This window comes from Pleurodeles waltl, chromosome 1_1, assembly GCF_031143425.1.
Source record: "Pleurodeles waltl isolate 20211129_DDA chromosome 1_1, aPleWal1.hap1.20221129, whole genome shotgun sequence".
Classification (NCBI taxonomy): Eukaryota; Metazoa; Chordata; class Amphibia; order Caudata; family Salamandridae; genus Pleurodeles; species Pleurodeles waltl.
This window is the reverse complement of record NC_090436.1, coordinates 447740160-447766319: the sequence shown is the minus strand read 5'-3', so window position 1 is coordinate 447766319 and position 26160 is coordinate 447740160. Positions and strand designations below refer to the sequence as shown.

At 41.2% G+C, this 26160-nt stretch overlaps 1 protein-coding gene across 6 annotated transcripts in view; it reads left to right on the top strand.

Annotated features, from left to right (window-relative positions):
- The window catches only part of SSBP2 (single stranded DNA binding protein 2), a 919192-nt gene that overhangs the window by 240488 nt on the left and 652544 nt on the right, over positions 1-26160 (top strand). For all 6 annotated transcript variants that reach the window (XM_069224652.1, XM_069224643.1, XM_069224660.1 and 3 more), the window contains exon 2: positions 16775-16847. In XM_069224652.1, the coding sequence (XP_069080753.1) occupies positions 16775-16847 (73 nt within the window). The remainder of the gene's footprint in view (positions 1-16774; positions 16848-26160) is intronic.

Genomic DNA, 26160 nt, shown 5'->3' with positions numbered 1-26160 from the left:
CAAGCTCTGCTAGTTTTTGCTGGTAACCAAAGGAAAAGCAGAACAAGTATTTACTCATACCGGCTCTAAACCTGAACAACAGTGTACAAATCTAATGACCCCTTGTATTCCATAAATAACTGTTGAGTGATATTTCAGGGGCCAGAGGCATGGGACTCGCGACTCTTGGTTTTAACCGTTCAGCAGTTTCCTTCCCCTCCTTCAAAAAAGGCCAACAGTGAATCCTGTACCTGCCTCCTGGAAAACGCCATGCAACGTGCCCTATCATTAAAAAGATATTGCAAGCCAATGTCATCAAATGTTTTTTTAACGTACGCCATCCAGGGAATCAAAAGTCCCTTATCACATGACAAACAGTCAGTGATTATATCCCTGGTTAAGGCAGCCTCCTCTTTTTTCCAAATCGAAAGCCACAGCAACAATGGTTTGACACGCATATAATCACTTATATAGCTGACACCAATTTCCTTGTGACAGAAATAGTCCTGGGTTGAGAGGGTGACCTCCAAGATTTTTCTGAGGAAATTATTTTCTTCCCTCTATAGGGTTTTATATTCTCTTATACCCCAGACTTCCACCCCGTATATTGCTGTTTGAAGACACCGTGCAGCATAAATCTGCAATATTGAAATTAGGGCCAGATGTAGGTAGGTTTCATTTTGCGATTTGCAAATTGCGAGTACTAGCGACTTGCAATTTGCAACTCGCAAAATGAAATGCAGAAAGGTGTCTCAGACACCTTCTGCGACTCGCTATGGGGTCGCAAAGACCCACCTCATGAATATTAATGAGGTGGGTCGCAGTTTGCGACCCCATAGCGAGTCTAGGCACTCACGGGGATGGTGGCATGCTGGAGACAGCAGACCACCATGTCTGTGACTGCTTTTAAATAAAGCAGTTTTTTTTTTTTCTTTTTGCAGCCCGTTTTCCTTAAAGGAAAACGAGCTGCAAAAAGAAAAAATACCGAAACCATTTAGTTTCGGTTTTTTCAGAGTAGGCAGTGGTCCATAGGACCACTGCCTGCTCTGAAAATACTTTTTTGTGGCATTCACAAAGGGGAAGGGGTCCCATGGGGACCCCTTCCCTTTTGCGAATGAGTTACCATCCACTTCAAGTGGATGGTAACTGCGAGTTGGTTTGCGACCGCTTTCGCGGTCACAAAGCAACTCAACATCGCGATGCGGTCGCAAATAGGAAAGGAACACCCCTTCCTATTTGCGAGTCGGAATCACATTTTGCGAGTCGGTACCGACTCGCAAAATGTGACTCTGCACCGCGTAAGGCCTTTTGCGCCTCACAAACTGCTTTTTTCGCCGTTTGCGAGGCGCAAAAGGCTTCCTACATCTGGCCCTTAGTGCCCTTCTACCTGATGGACAGGGGAGACTGAGAAGGGATCCTGTTGTGCTAGCCAGTTTCGTTCAGCAGGATGCTACATATGGGGCCCACGAGCCTGAAGAGCTAAAGGTCACACCCAGATAGGAGAAACTGTCAGTACTAGTTACCTATCACTACCTACCTGAACACTTTCTAATTTAATGTTCTAAGGGCCGCAAGACATAATATAGAATTTAGAATAGTTTGTAGTTAATTCAAGATTACTCAAACTTTACAAACAAATCCACTAACAGGTGTAGCGCTTTAGGAGTACGAGCAATGAGCACGGCATCATCCGCATATAACAGGACAGGTAGCACGACACTGTTTTGGGCGCGTCGCAGGTACTTGCCATTAGCTCATGGGCAAGATTTTAATATACAAAATAAATAACAATGGGGCGAGAACACATCCCTGTTAAACCCTTCGGTCCATATTGATGTATCTTGATACTTCACCATTCTAACCGATCCTGACCCTAGTGTTCGTGTGAAATGATCTCAATAAGTGCACTAGATTGTGATCCAAACCCAGCTCAAGAAGTAATTTCCATAACCTAGCGCGATTAACACAGTCGAAGGCCATTGACAGGTCCATAAAAGGTAGGTAAATGGGTGACTGCTTTGCCACTGTGTACTTGCCAATGAGTAAGTTCAGGTTTAGGCATTATCTCACTCTACCGGTCCCAGAACGGAACCGATACTGACCAGCATCTAAGATTTTATTCTCTTGAGCCCAATCTGGTATCATATTATGGACTACTCTGCCCAAACTTTTTGCTGAAATAGCTATTAATGAAATCAGGTGATAACAATGAGGTTTAGAGCGATCGACCTTTTTAAAAATAGGAACAATCACTTTCTTCAAGAAGCCAGTGTATTATGATGACTTATGTTATTAAAAATCGCTAGATAGCAGGGGTGCCCATAGGTCTACTTCACATTTGATTGTCAGTGGGTACCCCATCCGGCCCTGGTGCTTTACCTCCCTTACTGTACTGTATAGCAATGATGACCTTGTGTACTGACACAGTGTAACAAAATAAAGGTCCAGTACTAACTGCTCCATGCGAGATGACTTGGGGAGTTGATAAATTAGAGAAATTACCCTCCCATGCAGCACTGTTCATATGACAGCCTATGGCAGTAGAAGTGTTATCTAAAGAGCGTTTACCTGACACAACTCTCCAAAAGGATTTACTTTTTCTTGAATGCACCAAATGTATCCCAGTGGTTGGAAATAACTTAATCACGCCTCCTAGCTATTGCTATTTTATATTGTTTCCATCTCTCGGCTACAGTGGCATTCTCTTGGTATTTCAGTGAGGGCCTTACGTAAGAGATGATTTACCTGGGAGCATTTCTGGTCAACCAGTGAGGAACTGGTTGCGTAGATCTAGTGGGTTTGGAGAGGGACTGTTGAATTGTAGAGCATAAAGCTACAAAAGAATCAAACATACCCCTCCACCATCTGTCTCCTTTTTCAGGTAGCCCATAACTATTTCAATATTCTCAGAGATTATTCTACTTAAAGTTTTTTTGGGAGTAGTTAGTTTCCAACGTAACCTAAGGTTATCAGTAGTTCGAGTTAAGGTATCAAGTCCAGCAAGGGATTGAAAACTCACTCTTAAGTGGCGCATCAAAGGCTATTTCTAAAGGATTGTGGTCCCCAAGATCTGTACTAACAACGGTTCCATAATGCAGCATGTTATTTAAATCATGGGATACAAATATGTAGTTGATTGTTGAATTAGAATTTCTCCCCATAAAGGTGGACAGCCCCAAAACATTGATACTGACAATATCTAGTGCATTAGTTAGATCATAAGTAGCAAGCATAATTTCTAGCTCCTTTCCTCTAGTGTTGATGCCTAGGTTTCTATTAGGTTCATTCCCTGTACAAGCATTGTGCAGTTTTGCATGAAAATCTCCAGCAAGGCATGAGTTAGTGTGTTTGCCCTTTAAGCACTCTCCTCTCCGCAATAGCAGAGATGCAATCAGACAAACCCTCGACGCATCGATTGAGTACATTAATAAAGTCATTATTGTTTAAATAAATGAAGTATATAGACATTCCCCCCCTGCGATCGATGGTGTCCGCCTCTGCCCAACACCCAATTGACAGACTAACCCAAACCGATAGGCCACCGGATGCGTGACCTGAGCGAGACGGAGACGCTGAAACAATCAAAGCCTTCTGACATTACGGGATTAACCTCCCAGGTTTCCTGAAAAAATAGGACATCATAAGGTTTTATAAATTTATACCAGTCCGGAAGGCACATCTTCATAGATAATCCTGCAACGTTCCATCTCATTATTCAAAGAAAGCAAGGTTTAACTGTGATAGGGCCATCAGTCACTTGATTTCCCATTACATGGAGGGGAGGGGGGGTTCACTATTGTTTCACCTATTCCCTGCACAAAAGTGAGTTCAGCCTGGGTAGTGGGCTACTGTGCTGTACTTTGAGAATCACTTTTGACCCTAAGACGTTCTAATTCACAAATATATGTTGACACACTAGGCACATCGTCAAGATATGTTGTTGCAGTCAGCTAGCACTGCAAACCTGTTAATGCAGGGCACACCTTTAGTCATCCAGAAGTGTCTAACCCTCCTGTCCTCTGTGTTTGTACCTAGTAGTTTTGCCTTAGTGCCTGAGGACTTAAAGTTCACAACCATATAGTCTCCATCATTATCTTTGCAAAGAGACCCCCAACACCCTTCCACCCCCGCATACTCGACGTGTCATTAAAATTTTTTGAACTTTATCTATGCTGAAGTTATGCCTACAGAGGACTTTATTACGAGCCTGTTCCCATGATTGCATGTAACAGGAGGAAGGTTAAGGATCGTACCCTTTTGGACAGAGCCCTCCTTATCTGAAGCCCTATCCGATTTTCCTGCCCTGCCAGATGTATTGTTCTGCAAATTACAGCTGCTGATTGGTGCTTCACAATTTGGTCCGTAGACAGCAACATTATTTGCTTTAGCATTGGTTACTGATTCTTTCATAGTGTTACAGCCACTGTCTATTGGTTGCTCTTGAATTATCTGCCCTGGTATATGCTCCGTATGGCCCTGATCAGGAATAAGTCCAACAATAAGATATGCATGCTCTAATGTGTCGTTTGGCAGGCTACGTGCCTTTCTATAGCAGTCAAACGATCTGACAGTGGTCTTAAATGCTTTCCCAAGATATCATCAAATATATTTGCACATTTGGCACATAATTCTTTCACAGTTATGACCCCCTCATTCGCCAGTGCTGGACTCTTCCACCTCCCCCTCCCACCCCTCTCGTTCCCTCTAGCCTCTCAATAGCTGTTTGGATTTAGTGCGTGTTTGACGCATCTGGGTCTGTTTTTTTTTTTTGGTTCCTTTTTGCGCTTGGTTCAGATAGGGGTTAGATTTTTCCACATTTCCAGGGTCCATTAGGGTGCAAAACGCATCAGTATGAGCTCATTAATTGGCAAAAAATCCACCACTTCACCCCCCCCACCCCCCAGCAGTGTTTTCATTACTGATCGGCCACTTAGGGGTACAAAGGGTACCTGACCCCTTACTAGTTGCAACGACCCAGTGATAATCTCCCCTCCGTTAGAGCTATCTTAGTAGACGCAACACCAATAGCCCTTTCTAGCATTGTGTCGATGCTTATCGGTTTATGGGGTTGCGGAACATTACCAGTAGCCTTTTCCGTTTGTCCATTTTGGAATAGCTTACACAGACATTCTTTAACAGGTATGTTTTACAGGCACTTCCAAGTGACAGGAGTGGCCCAGCCCAACATTGTCTGAACGCAAATGGGCCTCCCCTTTGCCCAAGTTTTGCCCATGCAGCGGATCGCCCTCTGTGCTTTATGCGCCTCCTGGCGCGTTTAGGGCAGCGTGGCGGCTCCTGTTGCTTTGGTTACTGGAGAATGTAGTTGTGAGCCCAACGGCGCCTCAGTCAGTTACAGTGCTCAGTGGGTCACCCTCTGTGCTTTATGGGCCTCCTGGTGTATTTAGGGCAGTGTCGCGGTTCCTGCAGCTTTGGATACTGGGAGGTGTAGTTGCCCCGGTATCCTCCAGCAGCTCCTCAATCAGTCACAGTGTGCAGCAGGTTTCCCTCTGCTTTATGCGCCTCCTGGCATGTTTAGGGCACTGTAGCTGCTACTGCCGCTTTGGATACTGGGGAATGCAGTTGCACTAGCCGCCCAACCCCCGGCTCCTCAATCAGTCACTATTCAATGTGTAATTGATATATAAGTATTGCTTTTTGGTTACTAACAATCCCATAAAGGAATCGGGGCATTATGGAAACCGTCACAAACCACATTTTGTTATTCACAGTACCACACAGATTGTATTAAGAAGAATGAACACTTTTACATTAAAAGTATTTATTATTACATGAATAATCTGTTTCATAGTACATCTATAACAAACACATAGAATATTATAAAAAGAGCATTGGGCCATGTTATAAGTAGCAAGGATACAATGAACATTTCCATCATTGCTAAAATGCCATTTAAAATGTCACCTAGCACCATGTTGCCTATTTCTATGTGCTATACTGTAGGAGCATGAAAGGCAGAAGAACTTGCAATTTAGAGTTAGTTTCTTAGGGAGAAGGGACACACTGAATACCATGTTGAGAGCAAAGGCTGTCTCTATCAGCAAAGGCGTGAAGACCTGTTCCCCGTGAAGTGCAAACACCCGCTGTGGTACCAGTCAATTGGTCTTCCTCCGGGACTGGGCTCTAACCGCTTCATGCGAGCGGTGTCACCGGTAAAGTGTGCTGGAAGTGGGTGAGATCGCCTCTGTCAGAATCTCAGGCGATAATGCGGCAAAGGACCTCTCTACTAAGTGAGCGAGTGACAATCCTTATATCCTAAAGTTTTTTCAGGGATTGGAACGTGTAACCTGGATTATGAACATCAAAGTATGTTTCTGTTTCCGACATTCCTTACGGACATATGGGGATGAAAGATGTCCATTCATGCTACACTCTCTTTTGATTAAATATCTCTGTTGGTTGTTGTTTTCTCTTGACACAATGGGCAATCAACATTCGACCCAGACAAATGTTGCCCTAGATGTTGTATTTTGTCATTATCGAAACTTGACGATATTACAGAATATTCCTAAAAGATAAGGTCTGGTTACAATGTTGTTAGAAGGCAGACATGATAAGGATTCTGAAGACGCGGGGAAAACGGCGATGTCCTCTGTTCAAGATAAAGAAGATGGCGGCATCCATGAGCTGTGATGAGTCGAGCCTATTTAAAATTAAATCCAACTTTAGGGAGTTTGTCAATTCAAACGAGGACAGAACCTGAAGGATCGGCTGGTCACAGCATATGTTGAACAAAAAAAGAACTCTACAACACCAAGCCTTGGCCTGCAACCTGTTACAGGTCAGCTCTGATGTGGGAACTGTGTGGCGTGTAACACCACCCAAGTGACAAAAGATTTTATGTTAAATGGGAAGACCTTCCAACTTAAACATGTTTCAAACGATCATACCAAAAATGTGGTATATTGCATCAAATGCCCTTGTGGTTTGGCACATATAGGTAATATGACACAAGAAATATGATAACACCAATCCAGAATTAGAAATCAGGTTGCTCCTACCCCACTGGTTGACCGCTACTTAAAATAGAAACATGCTTCAAGAGACAAGAAATGGTAGGTGGTTCAGGTGATTCCAATCTCCTTAAGGTACCATAATTTAGATTGGCAAATTTCTCGTTGTGAAAATCGATGAATTTGGAATGTTTGTGAGTGTAGATTCTGGTTTACATGTCTCTGTGGAATGGCAGAATTTGGCAATGTATAAATAAATTGATGTCTCTCACTTACAGTTTCCCATAAAGGATGAGATTACACCGGCTCTAACTTTTGCAACCACATGCACATATCATACCTTCAGTACTTTTCACAATGTGTTCTCTTATACAAAAAGCTACAATTTATGTTCAGTATTATAAAAACATATGCCCTAGGTTATCCGCATACTGACCGCAGCATACAGTAGTCACTGTGTCAATGTGTTTTTGTTTTTTTGACTGTCGCATTCTATTGTATGTGATTAGGCACTTAGGATTTCTAGTAGGCTTTTCATTTTTTTGTTATTTAGTAAATGCTGGCATCTGCCTATCTTATTTCATTTGTTTTCCATTTAGGGATCGAGTATGTTTGCAGAATATGTCCATACACATGTATAGCAGCGGATTTAATTCATTTTTTAAAAAGGTTTTCTTATGTTTTATTGTCTTTGGCCTTACCACTTTAAAACGGCCACGTAAATGATTTTTTAATTGTGGGCTATTTTTATTCAAAACAGCTTTTTGATTTGATTAATGTAGATGTTAGACCCCATTTGTCTTGTATAAACTGCTTTCGAATAAGGGACTGGTAGGTTTGTTTGCATAGACATTTTTGGCATTTGTATTTAATTCATCTTCATTCTCCTATGCCTCACCATTCCAACATGGCCGCGCTAATTACTTTCAAATAGCGTTTTAGCTCTCATTCTAAAACAGTTATATGATTTATTCTCTGAACGTTATGTTTTTTAGGGGGGTGCATATATTTACACATACTCCCTTAAATTGCTGCTTCATACATTTTTTTCCCATTGTGGTCTATTATACTTTAAAAACAAAATATGCTATCATTCAGAATAGCCCCCAAACATAGCTGCACGTTTTGCTCCTTCACATCGGTCTAGCTGTTAAGTTAATTGAGTACAACATCATAAAGTTCCCTGTCGGATCGCTTTCAAGTTTGTAATTGCTGGTATCCACGAGCAGCGCCAGGGAACCGCACTCTTAAATGACTATTTCGAATGACTAATAGATTACTCTGTAATTCGGTAAGCACTGCAGTTATTTGTTATCTGCTATCTTTATAAACTGGATGCGTAATATTGATTACAGAGCTGCTTTCTTTACTTGTTTCAGTATTGAGTACTTTAAAAAGAAGTAGGGGAGTAATCTCGAAAGAATTGAATGTTGTTTGGGTGACCATGTGCAACTATATTCCAATAAATAATTGAAAGATATTTTTATATACAGATATCTAGTTGCTGTCGAATTTACAAAGCTCTCATATCCAGCATTTATATAAGCACAGATTTTCTTTATGTAACTTTAGTACACTCATGTAATTGTTAGCTTTGACACACATCATAGATTTTTCAGAGGATATTGCTCTGTTCTGGGGTCTTGGTTATTTTGAATTCTGACCCATTGGTTTGTCACATGAATGCATTTGTGTATGTTCATGTGCATAATACAAAGGTGCATTTATATCTTTTGAATTAGCGGAGGCATACATATTAGTTTAAAAATTGCTTTAGTTTCTTTTTATGTAGAAAAACAAAACTGGGCCTACATTATTTACTCTAAGCGTTGTTTTGAGGAGGGTTTCAAATATTAAGTATAATCAACATCAAGAAGTCACAGACTCCCTGCTACTTGGTTCTACAAAGGTAAAGACTATATTTGTCATCATATGAGTGATCTCTTCACCAACAGACTCACTCTTCTGCAAATAGTGGATCAACGCTGATGTGACCCTTACCCCGACTGTGCTGTTTGAAACTATTGCGGGTCACTCTGCTAGAATCCGCAATCTTTGGATTACTCCCTAAACAATGCAGTGAATAATCCCTTTGTTAGCACCTTTCCCCGTCTGTTCCACCTCACTTCACTTTAACTTGAATAGATTTTGTCTTTCCTATAACTCATACATGTCTCCTATGCCGGAGGTGACAAACCTTACCTTCTTCCAAGTCAGTTCTGACCATTTCTGACTGAGCTCTCATTTGGATATCTGAGAAGATGACCCACCTCACACTTCTAGTCAAAACAAATTGATTACATAGATCTCATGGGTTTTAGCAAACTGGTCCAGGGACCCACCCACCCACTGGGGAAGTCAGAGTGTCTCTTCATGCTATTTTCCTTGATACCCGACATTCAACTCCAAAGTTTACAACTACTACCCTGGGCAGATCGGTACCTAATCAAATTCTGTATTGATAATAAGCTTGTGGATCACCTTCAATTCAAACTAGGAGTCTAGAAACCCATCTTCCATTACCCTTCTCAAACAAAGTCACTTGAATTCTAATACATTTTCCACTGACTACCTCCACCGGTAAAAATGGCAGGGCAGAAATCTGTGAAGTCGGCAGAAATCTGGAAAGAAGTCAGCATAAAATTAATTACTTACTGATTTCACAGTCTGTCTTGTGTACTACAGAGGCTGTGAGCTAACTTTTACCAGAGGAAAAAAAGGGTTATTTTCAGTTACACTTAATACTCGACGAAAAAAATGTTTTTACAAGCAGTTTGTTTCTCCCAGTTTTGCGTTCTGAATGCCACCCTCCTTAAAAAGTGTTTCCTTTCATTCTTTATCAACAAAATCAGCTCCCTGTGGGCTTACATCACCACCACATTCATGGGAAAGAATCTGGCTGTCACTGACCTTTTGCTCCCGTCTCAACAGCACTGCAAGCAGGCACTAGTTTCTGAAACAGACCTAAGCATTAGCCTGACCACTCTCAAGAAATCTTATCCACCGTGGTCTATCTAATTTGCCAAAATTATTGTCCATAGCTGATCAGTACTAGCCTAGCAAGCTCCTCCCTCTTGAGCGGAGCCTTCTAGGCCCTCTCTGATGCAATTATCATCCCTCTCTAGAAGAAATCCCCTGTGAAAAGTGTAGAAAAGGCACTTGAAGCAATTGTTGCCCACCAATACTCTGCCCACCTAGAGATAGACCTCCGGGTTCTGACCCCACTAGGCTATGGAGACCACTCTTCTAAAAGTAATTGAAGGGCTACTGAACTCCTATGACCAAAGGCACCACTGAAAATTGATCCTGATGGACCTCTCAGATGAACTTTGACACCATCAGCTCTCTGATGTTGATCAAAAGATTGTACACAGAGACCCAGGTCAGATGAACCGTGCTGTTGAGGTTTTTGTAATTGATCCAGAACTGATCCCCTCATGTCCAAAGTGGACGTTTCCCAGGACTCTGCTTTGACACCATTATTCAGCCTCTACAGGGTTCCTCTTGCTGTCTTCTTGTACTGTTATAACATACATTTGACTAACCTGGCAACCACAACAACCTGCCTCATTGCCTTTTATGAACTCAGATAGATGCGGACTATCTGTCTTAACAGTGACCACACTGAAATCCTACCCTTAGGCCCGGTAAATTCTTCCAAGTTCCCTTTACCTTGGACTTATAAATTGGGTTTTCGTTTAAACCTGTGGATACAATTTATATTCTTTGGTGGTTGTTTACCATTTAACCCCCAAAAAACATTGTCCTAAAGTCTGCATCCCACTATCTTTGTCTTTTAAACGGGTCCAGCTGATGTATTTGAACAACTCATACACTGGCAAGCCTCATTTATCTCCCTCAAAACACAAGTTCAGAACTATATAGCCTACAAGTTTGCTCGAGAACAATACTGCCAAATCACTGTCGCCCTGAATATACAGCATTCTCTACCTGTGGAAAAAAGAGTGACGTTCTTAGCTCCATGGTTAATCACTGAACTTCCTTGAAAAGCTGCTCCTCATTACTTTTTGGCCTCCGATCTTCTTATAGTTCTCTTCTCGCAACTCAACATACTAGATACAGGAGATTTGTTGCCCGTACTCTTAACATTCTGTACTTCTCCCTGTGAAACTGTCTACCACTACATCTCACACCTAAGGAAGACTTTACAAAGTTTTGAAATGTTTGCCTTTTGGTTAATCTAGTCTTCTTTCTGTCATGCCACCTCAGTTGGTCCTTGTAAATGCTTACTGGTCATAGAACCATGTCTATCTTGTCATCTTCATTGTTGTCTGTCATAGATGTGGTTCTTGTAAAGCTTTGTCATTTTTGGTACATATCAGTTGGTGTGCATCCTGAGCAAGCTCTCCTCTCAATAGACAAACCACTTGCTGCTTTATTACCTGGTTCACCCCACTAGGTTCTGCAAAACACTACCTTGTGGCAGTGTATTTTTATGTACCCACAGACAAACGTTTTGGAGGCCACCATTGGGTATTTTTTAGCAACACAAAAGGATGATGGACGGAGTGCTAAACAATGCAAACACTCACCCCCAGTCGCAGATCTGGGTTTAATCCATCGTTCTTTTGCTCACCATGCCACCCCAGTTTGGACCCAGCCATATGCAAATCAGTCTTGACCCTGTCCCTCATGGGAACAGTCGAGCCCGAACTGCCAAGCCAGGTCCTCCCTGGACCGGAAACAAGCATCCTGGGACCGGTTTCAGGGATTCACCCTCTGCGTCCACCCAGAGAGGAAGGAGTGGATCCTTTCCAGGGCTCCTCCACGGATTCCTATGTCATGGAGTCTTGTGCTCAGAGTGCTGTGGGAGACCGTGTCGAAAGCTGCTGAGAGAGGAGTATGAGTGCTGCGGTGTACACTACATGTGTTGCTGAATATCTACAGATATTGTGCATGAACAACTACTGGCATTTGCACATTAACTCCATAATCATTCCCATAATAGAGCGCAACATTCTTCACTTCCTTATGAGTTTTCTGTAATTGTGCAGGAAAATGTTTTTAATTGTGTCCATACCAGTGTTTATGCTCAGTTCTAGAAAGGGCTTTCAGAGAGCCCTTAAATTGTTTAGTCAAAATCACATAAACGAAGGGGAGTGACATTTTATGAAATACCTGCCAAAAGTGTCCTGTCAGTATAAAACCCACTATCCTTTTGGTGCCATGCTGTGAGAAGAAAATTAAGTTATAGCAAGGTTTCGATTTTGCCACGCTTATGCAAATCCACATAAACAGGCTAGGAGTAGGTGGGAAAGCAGTAGCTCCAAGGTTTGCACAACCGTTCAAGTCTGGGCATATCCACAGTTGCAAGGAAGATTTTCATGTGAACAAGTGTGTGTTTTTGCTCATGCGAAAATGAAAGTCACAAGTTTGCCGGGCACATTGTTTAATGCCTATTTCTATAAATTCGTATTGATTTCTGTAAGTTGTAAAACTGCCCCAATATACCCTCAGATGCACTTTTGTGACTTTAGAAATCAGACCCCTTATTTATTTTCATATTGCCCATAATATTTTCGATAGTCTATTATTATTTTGGCGTGCATCAAACACATTTTACTGAATGATCCCTCGTAGAAATTGTAAAGTTGCACAGTAACTCAGCAGAAGGTTTTTTTTTGTAAGTTGCATTTTTGTGTATATTTTGAAAGCAAATGATAATCAATACCTTTCCATGTTTGAGCATGTATTTGCACATACTCAGGGAACACTCTGGGAACCTTATAAAGAGCCTCAAATTGGTATAATTTGCAAATATTTTTATGTTTCTCTACTCTAATCACTGTCAGAAAAGCAAACTAAGCTCAAAACTCTCACTATATTTCCTTAGAGTGCTCGCCCTAACAAGTAAAGGATTTGCATTAATGAACCCTAGATACAAGTCTGAACAACTTTATATGCATGGTTACAACCCTTCCTTTCTGGCAGATTGTCTTCTTTCACTGATCCATCCTGTGGTACTGGAAACTGTTTAAGGGTTTGTGCTGCACATGATTAGCCTGCTTATCCAGAGGACAAACTAAATATGAAAACTTGTCATTAATTCCAAGCAATATGTCCTGAGCATTGGATGATAGGAATTCCACACACTGCATGAACAAGTCACTTTCACCAGGGTTCTGTTATGCTAATGTTGTCATGCATCAGAATAGCACACCTCTATTTCAGACACACTTGGCCTACAACCTCAGAGGAGAGTAGATTGGTCCTTTTTACTTGGAGCATTAGACCTACCCAATTAACTTAGTCTGTACTGTAAACTCTGCCCCCTAGGTCAGGAGAGCATTCTTTTAGATTGATTATCCTGACCTTTTTACATGTTGCATGTGAGGTCCTCTTTAATATCTCCTCCATGTATGATCCTTTTTCAAGTCTTGCCTACAAATAACTTTTAGCTCACTGTTGATTACAGCAGCCCATTGCTTACCATTGGTTGGCTTATGTGTCAATTGTAATTGCTTACTTCTTATTCAAAGACTTTATTTGCCCTTTTTGTATCTGTTCCTCTACTGGACCATAGCTTTTTTACTATCTTTTGATGATTTGTATCGCTCCCCAGCTGACATCAAGAAACTACTTTTACACTCCATCTGTGTTTTCTTGCTGTCTCCTCCATGTGCTGCGTAAACCATCACATCACCACACTGAGCACTGGCCTCCCTAGCTCTTTCGTTGCTTTACTTTCTTTTTCTTTTCTCCTTCACCAAAGCTGCTTCGTTGCTTCCCCCTCGCTCCATGCTCCAGCCATTTTGGTGGCCTTAACTTGCTCCTCTTCCTTGCTACCCCACCTCTTTATCCTCTGTTTTTTAAAATGCTTTAAGTGCACTGCAGCTGCAATTTGCTCCCGAACTGCCACTTTCCTGTAAAGTGCACGAACGCCTTCTGTGTTTTAATGCTTTTCAAAGGTGAGAAATATTGGCATTGCTAAAGCTTGTTTTAAAATCTGTAATGTATAGGTTTGGCAGTAATGTACAGTATTTCCAGGTAAATTAAAGCTTAGTTCATGCTTCCTGAACAAATTGCAAGGTGTTAAATGTGCGCCTCAAAGTAGTGTGCAGACAGTAGTTTAAGTAGTTGGACCTTTTTATGACATTCCCTTACTCAGTTTTAAAATTAAGATTACTATGACTTTTTCATTCTGTCTCTTCCACCCTCCCTATACCCCCAGGTCGTGGACAGTGACTGATTGTGTTTGTCTCATGATGGTTGAAAGCATTGTGTTTGCTGAGCAGTAAATAATAAAAAATAATAAAAAAAAGCATAACTGGGGGAGGGGGGTTCTTGAGCTACGCCCTACTCTCCAATAGCCGTACTCTCTGCTGAACATTGAATTTTAGCTTCATTGGCAGCACATCTGTGTTTGAGAGTGTTCCACTCTCCTTTTCCTGTCACTATCTTAATCTGGGTGGCTTCACCTCTACGAGGCGATGCTGTTAAACTCCAGAAAGGTGGGATGGAAGTTAGGAAGTGTTGCATGTGTGGCGGACCGATGGAATATGTTCGAGTCATCCCAGGTTCCTTTCAGAGTATGTGACACATGAGCCCTGAAATTTGTGGCCTCCAGTGCTCCATCAGTGTGCAGTATGTTAGAGCTTCAAAACCAGGCAGGCCAGTGGTTTGGTTATATCATGGACCCTGCAGTGTCAATAAATGTATGCGTGTAAGACCGTACCCATATTAGCAATCTTGATTTATTTCGTGTCTGAGTTGAATCCGTTTAATTGGGTGTTATACCGTACAAGACTTTATCTGTCATATGGTTTCTGTTTTACCTCACACCTACACTTCCTTATTGTATCATGCGATCCTCTTGGGCACACTTCGCCCATTGATCACTCTTGCATCACAATAGCCAGTTTCAATAAAATGCAATTTTCGTGTATTACTGTATCCTTGTGTGTTAAATATCTAACATAATTTGTCTCTAACATTTATTATCTTGTTTTTAGATTTAATCTTGGGACTAGTCTCTCGGGAGGCATAGTTGTAATACCGCTACTTACCCAGTTTCTTGGGTTTATTCTTCGAAACCCCTTTCTTTCAGTATATTGTGTGTGGGTGCTGCTATGCAGCTCGACATTGACATGGTGAATGTAGCCAGAGCAGAACATATTGTATTTTAAGTAAAACAAGGTCTTTGTTGCTTGTTGTGGGAAGTGTGTGTTTGTGTGCATCTTAGATGGTGTGAATATGATGTGCCCACTCCTGGATTAATGGTGGTAATTTATTGCGTGTGACTGGCATCCATGGCATTATGATGGTCACACCTCATATATTACTAGCCTTGGCATGATAGTAGTAAGTCTTGCTACATTGTGCTTATCGTGGGATTATGGTGCTGAATCCTGGTATAATACTGGTCCCAGGCATTAGGGCTAAATCTTGGTATATTGTATGAATCCATGGCAGGATTGTGCTCAAGACTGCTGTAATACTGGACATAGCCTTATAGTGCTGATTCTTGGTATAGTTGGTATAGTTGTGACTTCCATGGCATGAGATAGTGATTTGTCAGATTGCGAGACAGAATTTATCCGCGTGTGGCAATAGTGCAGGTTGGTGTTTCATCCAAGTCACAAACTGATGTTTGGGGCCAGGCTTCTATTTTGTTGAAGAAAAACTGGCACTTAGACTAAGAAATTGTGTTTTTACTTTTGATAAGTGTTATAAGAAGGTTTTGTTTTTGGGGAAATGAGTTTGTTTCGAAAATGAAAATATTGTATTTGACAGCAGAATGTATGTTCATTCATAAATTGACAACCTGTCGTCTGGGGACAGACCTCATTTCCATATATTTATTTAAAACTGATGTTTGATCATTATTACTATGTGGGATCTCTACCCATGTATGCTTGGTGGAACCTGTCTGCAGTCCAAACCTTTAATGACTGTAACCTGATGAATAACAGAGCTGTATGAGCCTGCAAAATCATTCTAGCTCTGCTACCTACAGCCTGAGATAGTCTTTTTTTCATTTTATTTTTCTCTCCTCCAGTAAGTTTTTCGGTCATAAAATAAGGCTTGGACTGCCTGAAATGGACAAGATGAAGACAGGATAGGAATTGAAATGTGGAAGTGAAGAAAGCTGCTAAGAGAAGTTATGGGCCATGTGACATTGCCTTTGTTAAACTTCGTTCATCACTGTTTTTAGTCCGCATTATCAGGAGTGCCCCTTCAGAATCTTTATGACTTTTTAGAAAGTAAATGTGACACATTCAAAAGTTGCTATTTGATCTACTTTTTTTTAGTATTTTGTCAGTGGTGGGGAGAGTGAAAGGTCCTTGAACCCCCCGGAAGGTAATCTTATGCCCTCTGCCCACCTGTTGCATTTCACAGTGTACATTTAACGCGCACACAATTTAAAAGATTATCAGCACCCACTGTTCAAATATCGGGGTATATTTGCCCACCGAGCAGCTCTGATGTAGCCTACACTTTGGTGATTTCGAAGCTGATTGCGACACTATCTGCTGAATGCACGGCCTGCCCCCTGAAGTGCACTCGCCAACATATAATTTGAGTTCACTTAGGTCCAATCTTGCTGCTTACTGTGCAGGCCTATGGCTCTTTGGTTTATTAAGTACTACCGAAGTTCCAGGATTCAGTGTTTCTCAATAAGTCTGTCTGAATTGGAAAGGGAGTAGAAAGAAGCTGAAGTAATTTCATTTCTTCGAAACGTCACCTAATTTCACTGATATAATAAACAGTTTGCTGGTCATTCTTGCCCTCGGAATGTTTGAGTTGATCTAAGGGTGATAGACTTCTTGCACTCACTCACTTGTATTTCTTTCCTCTTCCAGGTTAGCTCTTTATGTATATGAATACTTGCTGCATGTAGGAGCACAGAAATCTGCCCAGACATTTTTGTCAGAGGTAAGTATCGCGTTCGCTTAATATTACATCGCCAATAACAATGCTGTTTTCAAATAATTGCTCAACTTGTGTTATTGCCTTTCTCGTGTTAAACAAGAAACAGCAATAGAATATGGTACTGTTGACTATCTAGACTCCGTTTTTGTGGTTTTGAAGCGGTAATGTTTGTTGGATAACTTATTTTACATGCTTTTGGATCAATTAATATTTCACTGACCAGACTTACTAATAAATACAGTTTAATTTATTGGGCTTTGAAATGTGAGTAAATTGGCTGCACTCATTTTTCTATGCACACATTCACAAACATATGCTCACTGTATAGAATTCAGTGGCTGAGAAAATAGGTAATCGCCTTTTCTGTCCTCGAAGGAAGGGAATTATTTCCGGATTTGAGTGCTTTACAATGCAAAGGGGACAAGAATTACATCTCTATCCCTTCTGAAGGTGATTTATTTTCTCAGCTGGATTTCGGTCTTAGCATCGCATACAGAACTTCAAGTTATTTGCTCAGGGGTTATGTAAGTGAACTTTCTTTGTATCAGGTATTCATGAATAGAAGTGGCACACTTGAAAGCATCTTCTCCAAGGGAAGCTTCTCTAACACCTGGTAATGACCTGCATAGTTTCTGTGTAGAAAGTGGAGGGCGCATTCACTCCCTAGACTCATTGTCATGTCTGCTCTCCTTAAATGGTACATCTTTAATTAATGGTGGACACTGAGAATTTCCTGTCACGTTGCCTCTTTAGATCGGTGAGCGGACGTTAGAGAGAAAAGGGAATGGTATGGATCACAGGGCTATATTAACATCTTTATGCAAACTTTAACAAGATCAGGTTAGAAATAAGTGCATAGATATCATAGTAGATTAAGTGTCAGCTGACAGTAAAAGAGTTTAACACAAGTGGCTAACTCTGAAGTTCCCTTCTCATCCATACCGCTCTATGTTGAGCCATATGGTAAATACTGCAACGAAGTAGAATCTGCATTTTCCATTCAGAACGAGATTCAACACACTTATGGGAGGCTCATAACGTTTGGACTTGATATTATCACAGCAATTCATCTGGTGGTCATACAGAAGAGTTAGGGCAGTGTTGAATTGAGGCATCTCCCTGAAAAGCACGAACAAGTGGATACTCTACATTCTTGCCACTGCACGAGTGATAAATGCAGAGAATGTGTGTCCAGGTTTCACAACCAATATCAAGGCGAATGTGTTTTTTTTTTTTTTTTTTTTTTTACATTTTCATTGACTGGTCAAGGTCATATCTCTGCCTTTTCTCTGTTCCTTGTCCTTCCCAAAGTAATCCTCAAGTAGATACAACATAAAACAAGGATGATCCTCTATGCTCCTGACTAGCCACACCATTTGTGTTGTCCAGGTCCTTCCTGTCCCAAGAATGTCTGCGCAAGCTTTACTTCCTATTTAGGACGTCTATTTTGCAAGCTCCTGGCTCCGAAGGGACCTGCAGTGAACTGATGCTTAAGAAAAAGATGCAGTGTACCTCATGGAAAGTAACCAGAATGTGACTAGACCAGTAGTTGTGAACCTGTGGTCCACCAGGGGTCCGCAGTGCCTACTCAGGAGGTCTGCACCTGTTTATAAAATGAAATATCCGACTAATAAAGTACATGTACTTAAAAAATAAATAATGTAAAATAGAAAGTTTTAACACTGTAAGTGTGCCGTAAATTGAAATTGGAAGCTAAAACTTAAGTTGTTATCCTTATTGGTGAGCGCAGCATTAACAGCAGACAATCTAGTATGAACAGCTACTTCCTCAATTGGAGCAGCACTTCTGTGTGTGCTGACAAAAAGAGCCTGCATTAGGAGCAGAAAAGACGATCTATTTCGCAGTCTCGCATATGGCTTTGTCTTAAAGACATGAAGCTACATTTTTAAAAGCTAAACCTCCCCTTTAAATTTCGATTTCAGATTATTTTTTAATTGTGAAGGAAATGACATCAAATAAATACATAAATATGGATTTTATATTGACTTTTTCCCTATTTCTGTGTACTTTTTCAAATCATAGAAATTACTGAAGTGAAGATCCCTGCTTCTAGAAGTGATTTAGTGGGGGTCGACACAAGTCAAGAGGTTAAGAATCACTGGACCAGACGATTTTAGCGTGATTCAAACTGTAAATCAATCAGACTGTTATATCGTCTACCTTCTTCCTGAATTAAACTTCGAAAATAATATTTTCTTTGTATCATGAATGATAAAAGGCCCATGTAGTAGTCTCTTGATGAAACCAAAGATGCTTGTAAATCAGAATCCCTTGTTAACTGTCCACATTGCGTGGATTAGTTATTATATTTTTATATTGCATCAAAACGCCAACAGACTACTTCAGAGTAAATCATGCACTTGTTCTTCTGGGGTCAAGGGAGCTACTGCTGGTCATATGAGAATTGTCCCACCTGTAGAAATCTACTGATAATAATTCACACCTTTCACAAGTGTTACTGCATAAACCCAGGCTCAAGACCTGGCCTTATAGCAGATAATGCCTGTCCTCGCTGATTTTTTGCTTAATTCCTTTTTGCTCAACTCTCCTGCTTTACGCACTTCTGGACTCAAAGGATGGGCTTACTATGCTACTGTAATGCTGCTGCATATTAAAGAAAATCTAATGGTGGAGAAGTTTATCAGCAGTAATACTAGTTCTTCATCATGGATGTTTTTAAGTTCTTTGAACTTAAAACAGATTACCTTCCTCTTGCTAAACCAAGACTGTGGTTGGAAGTTTTTGGCATGTGTTCTTATCCCAATTTTCACAGCAAATTGTACTTCAGAGCATTCTTGGATAGCACACCATCGAAATTCTTTTGTGCAAAGTAATGCCAGTGGACCCATTGCCTTTCTTCTGCAACATTTAAAGTGGCTTTTTGTCTGGCAAACGTATCTTAATGTGCTTAATTTCGAATTGGAACATATATATCAGTCAAGGATGTGTAAAGCGCGGCAAATCACCTATAGGTTCTCAAAAATATATGTATATATTTTGCTGGAGAAAACACCTTCTGTACATTTTTACTTTACCAGAAAAGAGCCTTTCTTTTTGAAATGCGACACTAAGCAAACAAAAGTGGTACTTTAGAACATCAGTAATTTAGAGTGTCTCAGTAGCAGACGGATGACTGGTAGCTAGGACAGCAATGATAGCGTCATACAAGGCACTTAGAGGAGCCAATTTTAAAAGGGTTGCTTTATTTTCCAGGTGGATGCTGTATTATACCCCTGCTGTAATTAAAGATATGCATCCAGCAGCATCCGGCTCCTGTCCACGATGTCAAAACGCTCAGGGAGATAGGATGCATATATGCTTCTCTTGTGTACTGTTAGAGAAATACTGGGAACAGATTTTTCTACAGTTGATGGGAATACTAATACAGTTCATCATTATACACATACTAATGCACCTGCACAATACAGAACATACACACCCATAGAGATACCTCTATCCTTTCAAGACCACCAAAGCTGGCTTGACGGCGCCCTATTCCATACAACACTATGTTAGGCTAGGTCCTACCTGGCCTCAATTGGCCTCATATACACCACATCCTGATGCAGGCACCTTGGCGGTATCTAAGGTTTACCGTTTATATGTTGAACCTGTAACAGTATATAGACGATTAGTACAGTTTATAATGCAAACATTAAATACAAACCCAGCACTCCCTGCTCCAGCACAACCACACTCAGTCTCTGTAGGCATTAACCCTGCAACTGTGCATTCAATAATAAGAAAAGTATCCGCCAAGTGTGAAGAAATCCGTTTTGGTTAGCTGAAAAAATAAATGAGCTGGAAACTGTTTTCCCATATGGGACCTCAAAATAAAAACAGAATTCTCACTATGTGCTAGCCATTTGGAATGGTTCCCGCAGTGAATAACTGCAAAATTTGGAGCACGGTATTTGCCACGCTGTACACTACCCCACATGGTACACCAGTACTTGCCACTCTTCCGGATTCAACAAATTCAAGATGAATACGGGGCTGCCCCAGCCCTGGACTTGGGGATGCAATTAAAGGGAAATTTTGCTACTGTGTCCTCAATAATATTAGGTAACCTTAAAGGGGAAGCGGTAGCACTAGCAGTGCACATGCGGCTCCGGGATGTTCCTGTACAGGATCAGGAACGCAAGCTGCCTAAAACTATTGCTGGAACCTATTTGAGTATAGGTCGGGATAGTTTGGGAGTCAGACCAAGTAAACCACAGTTACAAGGTAAATACAATAAGGATTCTACCAAGCAAGTGACCGGGTTCTACAAAACACTGGGAAAATTAAAGGGAAACATTTTTAAAAAGACGGGGGAGAATCTCTGCAATCGGAGACCCCTGAGAAACGATACAATTTAAGAATTAGGAATAATATAACAGCTCCTGACAAATATCAATATACTGATGCACGCCAGTATCGTTCCTTTCTTGACTCACCGGAAAACTATAGTGAGAGAGGTGGGCTATCAGAACAACACACAGATTACGTGAAACTAAAAAAAAGGTTTACAACACTCAGCAGAAGTTTCAGTTATAAAAGAAGAGAAACTTCCACAACAAAAACCCCAATTCAGAAAGAAGGTGACAGCTATTTCTGCATGAAATGCCATGCAAGACGAGTTTTATTGAAGAACAAGAACTGGACATTGGCTCTGCTAGACAGTGCAGCAGAGGTCACAATAGTTTGCTGGAATCTTTAAGAGCTTCTAGTGGTGAAAGCAACTGACGATTTCATAGAAGTCGAGACTCCGGACATGCGCATCCCCCTTGCCCCCAATAGGGTGTATAAAATGAAAATACAGTTAGAGGGATACATTGAGCGCACAATTGATATAATATTTGGAAACGATTAACTGTCATCCATGACGTTTTGTTGGCCGAAAACGATTGGCTGCCAGAATTTGTCTGTGAAGTCCAGCAGGGTAACAGATTAAGCCTTCCTTCTTGCCCCTAGTTCCTACAGAATTAGTTGAGTCATTCCCATTCGATTGGGCTTTGGCACAGGCCCCCAGGCTGTATCGCAACCATTTTGGGTGGGATAAAGATTCTCTGTATCGCAAAATACCAATAAGGTCCCAACCACAGCCTCAACCTCAATATCCTATTAAGCATGAGGCTAAAGCTCCTGTGAGAGATTCTTGCACAGCTAGAGCACCAGGGTGTTTTTGAGCCCTGTGTCTCACCAATGAACAAGGCTTTATTTCCTGTTGCCAAACTGGCCCATTCATATAGAATAGTCTTAGATTATAGATATTTCAACAAACAAACACGCACCTTTGCTATTCAAAACTCACACAGCACTCATTAACAATATAGTGTTCAAAAATACAAATCAATGTTGGATATTTCCAATGACTTCTGACAAAATTTAGCTCCTGCAAGCAGTGATCTAAAAGCATTTAGCGCTTTAGGTTCGCAGAACAAATTTTCACGGTTTCCATGGGGGTACAAAAACAGTCCTAGGCTGTTTTCAGCTTGTGTACCATCCATGTTACACAGCATTGACCCTGAGGCTTCGTCCTTCTGTCGATGACATCTACCTAACAGATGATGATCTCATTCACCACCTGAAACAGATTGCCCCGCATTGTTATGGGATCTGCCGAATGTGGCTACAAATGTAATTTTAAAGAAAACAAAAATTGCCTTTCTCAGTGTCCTATTTTTGCGATAGGTGTTGTCAGATGAAGGCAAGAGCCTAGCACCCCACTTTCTAGAAAAGCTTTCTAGAAATGTGTGCACAATTGCAACCACCAAATACCATTAAAAAAAAAAAAAAAAAAAAGCTCCAGTCTGTATTGGGTTTTTAAAACTTTGGCAGAACTTTCATTCCAGATTATGCACAATGCATTAAAACATTATATTATTTAATACGCCCGACGTCTCAAATAAATATTGGACAGGTGAGCACACATGCATTCTCAGAGCATTACAACAATAAATGCTTGCAGTAAAACACTTATATACAAGGGACAACAAGGCACATTTGGTCATCGGAGTAATTGCATGTGGCATCGGTTTCACCAATATAACATTTAATGAGGGTGATACTGTTCCTATTGTATACAAATCACACTTGTACGCCACAGATGAACAAGGCTTTACTCCCACAGAAAAGATTCTGACTGCTGTTCAAATGGCTGTCATTAAGGAGAGACCTTTGGCTCAGGGGAAACACATTATTGTCGTCTCTCTGATCCCAGCCCTTGAGGCTGTCACAAGGACTAGCCTTTCTAATGCAAAAGCATTACATCTACGTTGGATTCAATGGGCGACGCCTCTGACAGCCACTGATGTAGACTACATCTTTGATAAAACATGACAAACTCAAGAATTCCTTCAATACGAATAGGAATATCCAATACTGGCAAACACTTTGCCAGTTGATCAGTATCAAACAATTATTTATACTGATGGATCAACCCAACCAGCATTAGGCACAAAGTATCAATACTCCGCTGCTTACGCAGCTGTGAGTGGCTGCATTAAAGATGGTGAATCCTTTCCACAAAACACTTATATACAGACCTTAGGGGAAAGCACTGCACAGCTAGCAGAGCTCAAGGCTCTGGTCATGGCACTGGAACACACGGATCTAGAACAGCTAACTCTGATAGTCTGTGATTCATATTACTGTGTCCAGTCCTTTAATGAATACCTGCATTACTGGCATCGGAATGGGTTCAAAGATTCAAAAGGCAACACCATAGAACACAGGTTACTGTAGGGGAACGTAGGGGACCTCAAGGCAACACTACCCAATGCTCATGCAGGGCATACATTGGGACATCAATGTGTAGGAGTACACATTGCAGGCAATGTTTAGTTCACCAAACACTCTGTCAGTCAGCTTCATCCAATACTTATAGCCTTCTATAGCAAACCAGGAAACAAAGGAACCCGAATAAGTCAGTTTTGTATCGGTCAACAATACATTGTGCATATACATTGAAGCTAATTTAAAGTAATAGGATGCAGCATCTTGAACATTAGAACTTCTTGTTAGCGGCAATTGTTTAGGCTTGTTGTGTGGGGTCCCACAGGACTCATACATCAACAAAGGAGCTAAAAATTAAGGTGTGTAGGTCCACTGTAATGGTTCTATGCTATGCAGTACAAACCATTTCAAAGCAATATGGAACATATACTATTGCCTGCTTGGAGGACTTGATGATCAAGGGCATCTAAGGCTGCAGGGAAGTGCAGTAACATAGGCAGGTCAGATTTACTGAAAATCAGGGCCCCTTCCGTGTCTCAAATCAGGCTGTCAGTCTCCTAGAATTTGGTCTCACTATGTAAGTAACTGGCCCCTTCAAACTATGTTACGTCCTATTAAGTATATTACTCCCACCACCCCCCAAAACACCCCCTCCAGAACAATCTGATTATACTTTCTACCAGCGTTTATGCAAAGCCTAAACATTATGAGCAACCCGAAACCTTGAAGTTGAAAATGAGGGCAATTCCTATCTATACAAATATTGGATAATAGTACAATAGTGCATTTCTGTTCTGCACAATAAATATATAGCAAGTAAAAAAAAATATTTAAAAAAAAAACAGAGGAGTGAGACACCTTGAAAAAAAAAACCCAAATTATGTATTCCTTTACTGTGCCTCAAAATAAATCCAGAAGATGAAGTTAAATTATATTTTAAGTAAATAAGACAAAATGTTTAATGGATTTTAAGGGATGAGTGGCGATGGTGTACAACCAGGATTTTATTTTCAAAAATATAATATTAATTGTTCTGTTTAATTTTTTCACATTGACATATTTAACACTTACTTGTGATTTATTTTTAAAGAACATTGACAAGATTCTTTTGGTTTTTAGATGTACATTTCTTTTTTTGTTAATCGACGGTGTTGCTAGAATATAAACACCAAAAACACCACAGAGCCACATGAATTGATGCAAATACGACTTGCATCTTACAAAACAAGATAGACAGTGTGCTAAAAAGCATAACCGTATTAATCATCCCATTAAGATTTTCTAGGGCAAAATACACTTATTGTATTTAGACAGTATACAGATATTTACATTCAACGGTTCTTCCAGTGCATGGAGTGAAAGTCCCACAACACTTTGGGAATTACTTCTTGTTGACAGTGTTTTCTGAAGACGCAAGTAATTGATTAGCATAGTCAGGCAAATGGTTTGCCCAAGGCTCAGAGGCCCCATTAGGAGTCCCCCTCAGCTCCCTGACACAGATCAGGTGATTTTTTGCTGTGTTCCTTGGCATGGATGACCTTGACCTTAAGTACACAATTTAATTTTAGCCCCTTCAATGCGGGCGTCGGCCAGTGGCCGACACCAGGGAGGGGGGTTACCGAGGATTATTATTATTATTTTTTGTGTCCCAGGGAGACACAGAAGCTTCGAGGCGCGCTGACGTAACAAAGTTGATTTCCCAGCCTTCCCCACGTTCGGGAAGGCCTCGTGAGAAAGGGGAGAGTCTCCCCTTTCTTACGAGGCCTTCCTGAAAGTGTTTCCTGGCCCCCGATAGTAGCACAGCACAGAGCTGCGATCGGGGGCCAGGAAACACCACTAGATGCCAGGGATTTCACTTGGGGAGGGGGGTCGGCCCCCTTGGAAAACGGCTAAAAAAAAGGTAGGTGCCCCCTGGGGGGGTGGGGTGGGGCGCGATCGCGCGTCTGTGCAACTGGGTAATAGTGGGTTAGCCCAACCCAGAGAGCAGGTGAATGCGGCGGCAAGCAGAGAGAGAGAGAGAGAGAGAGAGAGAGAGAGAGAGAGTGCTCTCTTGGGAGCTCCCCAATTTAGTTCAGCCCCAAATTCCACCGCCCAAATCGTATTGTGGAGACATCAAAATAATCTATCGCAAAACAAACTGGTTTTGTAAGGCAGGCACCTGTGTTTTTGGTCCTGGGTTCGGTGGCCATATAGAGAAACACACTAAACCCAAACATTTCTGGAAACTAGACATTTGGGGGAGTCCACAGAGGTGTGACTTGTGTGGATTCCCCAAAGTTTTCTTACCCAGAATACCCTGCAAAGCTGAAATGTTGAATAAAAACTCTATTTTTCTCGCATTTCTGTCACACAAACTACAGGAATATGCTGAGATCCACAAAATTCCTACCACCCAGTGATTCCTCACCTGTCCTGATAAAAACACTACCCCACTTGAGTGCCTCCACCTAGTGCCTGCGTCAGGAATGGATCACCCCAGGGTCAACAGCTGCCTCATGTAAGGACCAACATTGACCGTTGTGTGATCTATTCCTGTCGCGGGCACAAGGCCTACCCACACAAGTGAGGTACCATT